The 10,190-nt window shown below is 43.8% G+C and overlaps 1 protein-coding gene across 3 annotated transcripts in view; it reads left to right on the plus strand.

Moving 5' to 3' along the window:
• The window catches only part of LOC143924970 (septin-9-like), a 210,797-nt gene extending 205,539 nt beyond the window's left edge, over nt 1-5,258 (plus strand). For all 3 annotated transcript variants that reach the window (XM_077449527.1, XM_077449529.1, XM_077449528.1), the window contains one exon: nt 75-5,258. In XM_077449527.1, coding sequence (XP_077305653.1) covers nt 75-192 — 118 coding nt within the window. In that variant the 3' untranslated portion in view covers nt 193-5,258. The remainder of the gene's footprint in view (nt 1-74) is intronic.
• The last annotated feature ends 4,932 nt before the right edge of the window (nt 5,259-10,190 follow it).

Genomic DNA, 10,190 nt, shown 5'->3' on the forward strand with positions numbered 1-10,190 from the left:
AGGAAGAATTTTTAAAGATATTTTGTAGTAATTTGCCAACGTTATGATTTTGTTCTTTGTTCATCTTCCTCTAGATCCAACCTGCAGGACCTGAAAGACATAACCCACAATATACACTACGAGGCCTACCGCGTCAGCCGACTGAATGAAAAGAATGGCACAGCACAGGTGAAAGACGTGTCCAGTTTATGAGTCATCGTTGCCGATATCTGGAGCAATGTGCCTAAACCACGAACTGAGAATTTCACTGCCAATCTATGACACAGACTCTCTGAGTTTTCGGGGATGGTCCATCCAACAAACGTACAAAGATATTGCTTACAAAGGCATGCAACTCCTTCCCTGTCTATCTACAAGACACAACAACAACTTGCCGATCTAAGACCTATCAATTCTTTGCCTATTTAGGACAAACGTCAACTCATTGTCTGTCTGCGAGACTCACCAACCCATCACCTATTTAAAAGAAACACCGACACATTGTCTATTTATAAAGATATAAATTGTTGTCTTTCTTGCTAGTCTACATAACAGAAACTCCAACTTGTTGCCTATTCATTTTTGAGATGCACCAAGCCAGTGCCTTTCTAAGACACGCACCAACTCTGGCGCATTCAGCTGTGAGATGCACCAACTGATAGACCCAACAAGTCATTGCTTCTCCATCTAAAAGAGCCAATAATTAATTGTCTAGCCATCTTAGAAGGCCCATCAAGTCACTGCTTCCAGTTTTGTTTTTATGACAACAACTTACCTATTGAAAAAGAGTTACCAAGCTTTTGTCTAAGAGCCCTACCAACTTGTCTATCTAGGAGAGCAACCAACTTGGCTATCCAAAGACTTGCCAACTTTGTCTATCTAACATATCCACCAACTCATTCTAGATGACACAGCAACGCTTTGCTTATCTAAGAGACACACCAGTTCTTTGTTTATAGGACACCTTGCCTATCGAAAAAGTGTACCAAGCCTTTGTCTATCTAAGAGCCCTACCAATTTGTCTATCAAAGAGAGCAGGCAACTTGGCAATCCAAAGACTCACCAAATTTGTCTAAGTTACCCACCAACTCATTATAGGAGACAGACCAACCCTTTGCTTATCTAGGATTCACCCATCCTTCCCCATTCATTAACTATATAAGAGGACTATTTAGAGGCTTATCAAAAAGAGCCATTGTCTATCTTTTCAGGAGACAAACAGACTCATTCATACATAGGCATGATTTCCCTGTTGGCTTTCACCAGCTTTGGGTATGCAAATGTGACCTGGCCTGATTCTTAGTTCCAGTCCAGCCCTAACAGACCCTGACACTGCTTTATTATCTGATAGACACATTCCAGGTATTTACTATATGCGTAAAGAGTGCTAAAGTGATATTCATAAATCAGAGACCCTTTGAGTGTTAGTATTGTGCCGCTTAAAAGGGTTTCCATGCAGTTTTCTCCTCCTAACTTTAATAGCACAATGACAAGGCCCGCTAGCCATAATTTAGCAGATATTTTGGCTTGCTAAATTTTCTTGGGCTTCAATCATGACTTGCAGAGTTTTTTTTTTTTTTCTTTTGTTTGTACTTTTTTTTATGAAATAATCTTGATTATGACTATTATGTCCAATGCACTCATCAATTCCATATTGGACAGACAAGTCCAGTTTTGTCAGCTGTCTTTTCTCATTTGGTGATGTCTAACTGACAGTTTTCTACAGGTCTACCATCAGTCCCACATAAAGCTTCTAGTATCTTCGGTGGAAGCTTGCTTTCAGGCAGAGATACAATTATGTATACATAATATTTTTGCCACATATACATTCAAAAAAAAATTTCTGTGGCTTCTTCTTACAATTTTAAGCCTTCTCACCATTGGGCAGTGGTTGTCAATGATGTTCAACCACCTGATGTTAGACAACTGTATAAAGTTGTCTCTGAATATATATTTTCTTCATCACTTTGCCTCCCAATGTAAACCATAAGAAAAGCTACCTAAAGGCCAGAATGTGCAGCTCTATCCCCCTAATGTACCAATAATGAGAATTAAGGTATAACCCATTTTGGCTTGGGTTGGCTGAGGCAGAGTTATGCCCCGTACACACGACCGGACTTTTCAACATCAAAAGTCTGACGGAATGATTCCGGCAGACTATTCGATCGTGTGTGGGCTGCAACGGACTTTTGATTCACAAAAGTCTGACAGACTTTAGAAATGGAACATGCTTCAAATTTTTCCGCCAGAACTCTGCCGGACCCAGAAATCCGCTCGTGTGTATGCTAGTCTGACGGACTAAAACCGACGCTAGGGCAGCTATTGGCTACTGGCTATGAACTTCCTTATTCTAGTCCAGTCATACGTCATCACGTTCGAATCCGTCGGACTTTGGTGTGATTGTGTGTGGCCAAGTCCGTTCATTCGGAAAGTCCATCAGAACTCTGTCAGAACTCCGTCAGAACTCCGTCGAAAGTCTGCCGGACTTAAGTCCTGTCGTGTGTACGCGGCATTAGAACCTCTGCTTGGTTTTACTGCTGCCTGAGGACCTGTTGGAGAGATTTCCATTTAATTCCTGTCCTGGTGAAGATACTGCCACCAATACAGGAAGCTGAAGAGAGTCTCATTTCTGCCTATCCAGTCCTAGGATTTACATAGCTGCTCCACACATTTTTTTTGTCTGCTGTAGACAAATAACAGTTACAGGTCTTGTCCTTTCTCCAGCTGTAACCGGACAGTAAAAAGAGAAGAAGTGGCTGTTGAGCTCATCTCTCTGTCACTCTGCTGTCTTCTCCAATCAACATGTCCCTTGTTAGTACATGAGCACTGCAGGGCAACTGATTGGTGCCTAGTGCTGTTTATTTCTCCCTCTTCCATTGTGAGCTCTGCTGTACAGGGAGGCTGATAGCAAGCCAAAGTGCAGGTACTTAAACTGCTTGCATTTAAAAAATAGGTTCAATGATGTATTAATGAATGCAGAGCTGCGTTCATTTGTATCATTTATATTTGCTTAAATTTCAGCTTTAACATTTTCTATACGGGTGTGTGGGGTTTTGCAAACATATTGGTGCATGTTCTTAGAAGATGTTTCACAAAATGGAATTGATTTTAAACAGATATTTCCCATGTGCGCCAGTGGGTTTAATTATCTGCTGGCTTCTCAGAGATCCCAATGGTGAGGCCTTTCAGCAATAATATGTCTCTGCCCTCTCCCAAAAGGCCGTAGCGACATTGTTTCTATGTCACAGTTAGAATTTCTAAACACTTAGCCCTTGTACACACGGTCAGACATTCCGGCGGAAAATGTCCGATCGGACCGTGTTGTCGGATAATCGGACCATGTGTGGGCTCCATCGGACTGTTTCCGTCGGAATATCCGACCGACAACGTTTTAGAGCTGGGCTATAACATTTTCTGACAACATGATCCGATCGGACTTTGTCCGATCGTTTGTAGAGAATTCCGATCGGACAAAGTGCCACGCATGCTCAGATCAAATTCCTAGACCAAAGCCATTGGCTACTTGCCTGAACGTAGTCCCGTCGTAACAAAATAACGTCACCATGTTCTGAACGATCGGATTTTCCGACAACTTTGTCCGACCGTGTGTATGCAACAGAAGTTTCGGACAAAATCCGTCGGACAAAATCTGACGGATTTTGTTGTCGGAATGTCCGACCGTGTGTACAAGGGCTTTCTATACATTCTCAATTAAGGTTCTGTGGAACTCTAGGGTGCCTACTAGGATGACTAGGGGTTGCTTGAGCTCTTGTTAATTGACTTCCCATCTGATGATGTCTGCATAGTTTTGGGGTAGAACGGCAGGGAACCAATCATCTTTTTAGCTATCTGTAAGGGTGACATTCTGATCACTACTGTAAGGGTTGCATTCTTTCTACTGGTCACCAATATAGGGGGCATTCTTCCCACTGACCACCAATGTCATGGGTGTTTTTCCCATTGTTTCCCAATAAATTGGTAAAAAGTTCCCCCGAGACCTGAAAATGAATTTAGGTGTTCCTCTGGGATAAAAAAAAGGTTGAGAAAGGCTGTTCTAAAGAATCCATGAAGGGAGTGTGACACCATCATTGGACTTTGCATTTGCTACAGCATTTGGATGGTGAGTTTATTTGACCACTAGAGGAATAAGAAGCCAGTGTGTGATTCAGCCTGATATATTAGTGTTGGGTCTAGTTGATCTTTAAAGAGTCTATTGACCCCAAATGGATAGTCTATAGTTTGGTAGGACAGTTTACCCCTCCCCCTCCCCCGATAGTTTCCTCTCAGAAAGCGATCTGTGCGATTTGTTCTGGTCTGTGACCATAATGAGAGGCCCCCTCTCTCCTTGGATTTTATTTTATATTGTGAAGAATGTTACAAGAATAGCTGGAACACGCAATGTTGGCCAGGAACACCAAAAATCTCTCAGAAGGGCAGGAAGAGAGATAGGAATTATGGAAGGGACATCTCACTCTTGGATTATTCAAGACTCAGTTCACCAGACGCCACCTGTAGCTAAAACATCCCTTCATTATATGTAACATATTGGGTGCTTTGACAGAATTCTATATTGCATACAAACCTGGTGGCCCTTTTCTTTTGAGGGTGTCTGAGCCTTTGAAATATCATGCTCTTTATCTGTTCTCCAACTGAGCTGGGGAAAGAATTGTGGTGGGCCCCAACAACTTGGGACTAAAGCTAAAGCAGTTTCACCCATCGTTTTTCGTTTTTTGACATACACACTCATTGAAATATATCAAAGCTATAACTACTAGAATTGCTCTCCAACATAAGAGGTCCTCCCAGCTAGATCCACAGCAATATAGAATGGAAGGAGCAAACAGAAGCACCTATCTGTCTTTTCAAACCGTCCCGTACGTTCTACTCAAATACAACATTTCTGATTTTCTACCATGATCTGCCACAAGGACCGAGATTGTATAGATGACGCCTCAGGCTGGAGAACATTGTGGGTTCTGAATACCGCCAACAACACTGGGGACAAGATGGATTCCTAGACTGGCTCAGCTGGAGAAGATTGTTTTATCAAGCTGTGAGACTTTATGATGAACCAGAGAGAAAAAGCATTTATATATAATGTTATGTCACAGATTTTTTTTTTTTTTTCCTTCAGATATTTTTAACGATTTATTAACGACACCATTCATCTTGTTTATGTTTTCTATGTATAGCTGTTTGGGGTCCATATTTTATCTGCTTTTTTTATTGTATACTTTGTGGTCTGAAGGGCTCCATAAATAAATACATTTCAGACCCAATGCCACGCCTTTCGTCTTTCTTTCTTGGAGAGATCAACAAAAACTCATTCAGATAGATAAGCCGTGTTGGGCAGACAGGTAATTGCCTGGCATTTCTACGCACCCTCCAATGAGAACCAGTCCTGGGTAGATTTTCACCTCTTTCCAAGATAGACCATGCACATCAGTAAATCTAAAAGGGGTCACATTAAGTCTACTCCAGCTAGATTTGTATTTTCCAAACCTGGGGCATTTCTACATAGCCAACATAGATGTCAGGGCTGGCAGGGGCAGCACACAGCTACCCACACATCATGTTGCTGCCAGTAAATCATTCCCATGTATAATAAAAGGTTCTAAAGTGCTATAGTGGGTACATTTTAGGAGACAAATTGCAGGGTTTTGCAAAAAATGCAATGGCAACAAGTGGGCAATACACAGGTAACAGGTAGGCAATTGATACAATAGTGAGGCAGCACCCTGGCAAGCAAACAATCATTACAATACTTGAGCAATGAACATGTAATTGTAACAAAAAGTTGGCATCAGTCACTCGTTACTATAGTTACAATAGATGGTCAGCAAACAGCCAATCATCACAATTGATGGGCAACAAACAGGCATTTATTACAATAGATGGGAAACAAATAGACATGCGTTATAATCTGGGCTGCTGAAAGAAACCACAGGGCCCCATACTGACACCCCCCAAATATATACATGTTATAATGCTTCAGTTATGAATGAACACAGTGAGTGACCAGAAGAGATCACTCATTGTGTTCAATGAGTGGGGGCTTGGGCAACAGGGGGAAACGTATGGTGCATAAGGAGGGTGATCGTGGTAGGGGGGGTTAGACAATTACTGGAATCGATCACCTGTATGGCTCTCTCTGCAACAGCTGAAAGCTGGCAGGAGGAAGACGGGAAGCTTTCAGGTACTGCAGAGAGAGCCTTACAGATGATCAGTTCCAGTAATTGCCTAACCCACCGCACCGATCACCCTCCCTGTGTACATCTGATTCACCCAGCTGCATGGGCCCCCCTGCTGGTCTGAGTCCCGTACAGGAGGACCGTTGGTACCCCCATATCCACAGCCCTGGTTATAATAATAGGTATTTAAAGGAGACGTATTGAGTCTAAAAAATTAAATATCTATGCTCACCTCCATGCTGCAGCTGTCACACTTCGGCCCTAAGCTCAAGAACTAAGCAATCACATGACTTCGGATCACTCAGTTCTCTGTCTGTTCAGAGTGGAGGGCAGTGAATGTCATTCTCCGCTCTGCCCTCCAGTGCTCCCTGGAATGGCAGGCATTGGATGGGGTGGGCACAGCTAGCTTTGGCTCTCAGCCACATGCTGAGAGGTGGAGCCAGCCACCAATCAGGCAGCCAGGTGGATCCTGACAATGTTGTCTGGATCTTTCCAGAGCCTGGGCTGTGCCACGTCAGCTGATAGTAGGCAATAATGCACTATTAGTTTACTTAGGTTACGGTAAAGTAAAAGTAAGTGCACTCCTGTGACCAACAAGAGAAGTATAGCCAAAAAGGCTTTGGCTATAGGTCTCTTTTCACATATGGACAATTGTAATAATAGGTGGTTAATAAATGGACAATTGTTATAATAGGTGTTTAATAAATGGGTAATCATTACAATATGCAGGCGACAAATGGGTAATCATTACAATATGCAGGCAACAAAAGGGTAATCATTACAATAGGTAGGCAACAAATGAACAGTTTTTACTATTCAAGGACAGCAAACGGGTAAAGGTTACATTATTTGAGCAACAAATGGGCAATTGTGACAATGTACAGGCAATGAGAGAAACAGTGGCATAAACTGGAGCCTGCTGTACTGATGCAAAGTAGGCAAACTATATTTTTAAACCTTTCAGCCCCCTATGGAGCCAAGTATGGCTATGTTTGATTTGAGTAGTGTAATACCACTTGCCAGTGTCCCATATATGCCATATTTGTAGGCGCTAAACCAATCAATATACGCTTATTGGGATTTTTTACCAAAAATATGTAGCAGAATACATATTGGCCTAAATTGCTGAAGATATTTTTGTTGGATATGTTTAATAGCAGAAAATAATATATATATATATATATATATTTATTTTTATTTTTTTCAAAAGTGACTCTTTATTTATAGCGCAAAAAATAAAAAATGCAGAGGTGATCAAATACCACTAAGCCCTTGTACACACGATCGGACATTCCGATGGAAAATGTCCGATCGGACCGTGTTGTCGGATAATCCGACTGTGTGTGGGCTCCATCAAACTGTATCCATCGGAATATCTGACGGACAAAGTTTTAGAGCTGGGCTACAAAACTTTCCGACAACATGATCCAATTGGACTTTGATTGTGTGTAGAGAATTCCGACTGGACAAAGTGCCACACATGCTCAGATGAAATTCCTAGACCAAAGCTATTGGCTACTAGCCTGAACGTAGTCCCGTCGTAACGAAATTACATCATCACGTTGAGTACGATCCGATTTTCCGCCAACTTTGTCCGACCGTGTATATGCAACACCGGTTTCGGACAAAATCCGTCGGACAAAATCCGATGGATTTTGTTGTCGGAATGTCCGACCGTGTGTACAAGGGCTTAAAGAAAGCTCTATTTGTGGCAAGAACCAGCGACTAGAAGGGTAAGCCAAACCACTGGCCCAGGTCTATTAGCTCTGGGTATATGAACTCACATTTGAGTTCCCAGTGCATTTTTCCATTTATAAAAAACAATGTCTTGGTATTTTGGACAGCTATTTTATCTAAGAGAAATTCCCAAAACATGGCCTATTGGGGGTAGTTGAGGACTGAGGTTGAGAACCAGTTCTCTAGAGGACCCTTGGTTGAGAAGCCCTGCTATAGAATGACAGCTCTGAGTCTTCTGGGACATCCAAGATGGTAACATCCAGTAGCAGTCTCCAGGCTTTTTGATAAAAGGGAGACTTTTACAGCTAAATAATATGCACATAACAATGAAAGGTCTGTGACAGGATCTCTTTAAATGAGCCAAAACCCCCCACTTTTGGATTTTGAAGGCTGCGGAGGGGTATTCTAGGAAGGCAGTCACTTTAAGCCCCCAGAGCGAACACTGAAAATCTGGCTTCTAAATATTTATTTGCCCTTTACATATTTCCAAGGCAGCTTGTGCATTTTATCTGTCATACATCTATGTATATGTTTATTGATACAGTTCCACGTGTATACGCAGTACATTCCTCTGGAACTAACAATTATAAATACATATGGGGCGTTCTCATAAACTGAGGAACAATATGCAACAAGAATTCATGATTCAGCTGGATATAGCTGCCCCCCCCCCCCCTCCTTTGCTCCAAAGAGCTTACACTTCACGGGATGGTCATGAAGAATCACAAAAAAAGTTTTCAAAAATAAACCTATTGGCACTGCAGAGGGAACGATGCGGCACATTTTTTGGGCTTGTCCCAAACTATCCCCTTTCTGCCTTGAGGCGACTCTCTCGATCAAACGCCTGAGTGATGTCTCTTTGGAGGGGAACCCCACGGCCTGCCTGCTTCACCTTTTGAAAAACAACCCATTAAGAAATACTTAATCTCTCACCATCCAGCTACTGAATAATGCCAAGGCATCTCCCTCTGTTGGAGTTTGGAGAACCCGCCAACGAAGTCCCTGTGGTTTTCTAAAGTGAACGAACTAAGAGACATGGAGGATCTCACCTCCACCTTGCACAACAGGGAGAAGACCTTCTGGTGGAGCTGGAGACCCTGGCAACACTTTATATATACGGACGCTTATCTCCGTGAGGTTGCACAGTCTGGCTGACCCATTAGGCTCGGTCGACTCCCTAGTCGGTGGGTACTACGCTACCTTTCCTTACCTTACTGTACTTTTCTCCTACCCTAGGCTATCTGCCTCCACACTCCACTAGGCTTCCACCTCTCCTCTCCCCCTCGCCTCACTCCTTTTCTCCACTGGTCTTTGTTCCTTTCCCGGTTATCTGACCCTCTACTTCCCCCTTCGGTGCACACCCCCTCCACATAGCTCTTACCCATCATGGGCTGTTTTGACCAGATACTGTGAATATCCTGTTGTGCATTACTTATTTCAAGTGTCCCACGTTTGGGCCCACCTGGCTTTTGGGTTGCTTTGCCTCCCAAACAACTGTTAAAATCAAAAATTTTTTATTGTATTGCATAGCTTTGCATACGTTATTACCAGTTCTAGGTCACGCAAGTACTTGTAATGCCGCGTACACACGTATCAGACTATCCGGCGGACTTGGTCTGATGGACAAACCGCCGGACTGCCCGCCGGACTTTCCGAACGAGCTACCTGCCCACACACGGCACTGTTGCGGCGGACTAGGTCCAGCGGACTATCCGCCGGACTTTTGAAATGAACGGAATCGCCCATACACACGAAAGTCCGCAGCCTGAGCTGTACCAGGCTGCATGCCCTCAACATGGGGGGTGCTTTGGGAAAAGGGGGACGTGCGGACCCCTCCATCCCAAAGCACCCCCATAGCACCCCCCATGTTGAGGGCACGCGGCCTGGTACGGCTCAGGAGGGGGAGTGGCGCTTGCTTGTCCCCACCCCCTTTCCTGGCCGGCCGGGTAGCGTGCTCGTATAAGGGTCTGATATGGACCTGGGGGGGACCCCCATGCCGTTTTTTCAGCGTAGGGACTCCCCTTTTACTCCATACTAGGTGACGGGGCCAGCGACGCCTCCTTCGCTGATCCCGGCTACCTGGAGCCACGCTCAAAATGAGCGGACTTTTCGCCGGGCGGGAAAAGTCCGTTCATTTCAAAAGTACGCCAGACTAGCACACACACAGCCGTATTGTTCGCCGAAATGCGAGTCCAGTGGACAGATTGATGTGCAAAAATACTTTCTTAGTCTGCCGGACTTTTGGGTAAAAAAAAGTCCGCCGGAGCCCACACACGGGCGGAT

This window comes from Lithobates pipiens, unplaced genomic scaffold (genome assembly GCF_037356315.1).
Source record: "Lithobates pipiens isolate NorthernLeopardFrog02 unplaced genomic scaffold, aLitPip1_a1.2 Scaffold_22, whole genome shotgun sequence".
Classification (NCBI taxonomy): Eukaryota; Metazoa; Chordata; class Amphibia; order Anura; family Ranidae; genus Lithobates; species Lithobates pipiens.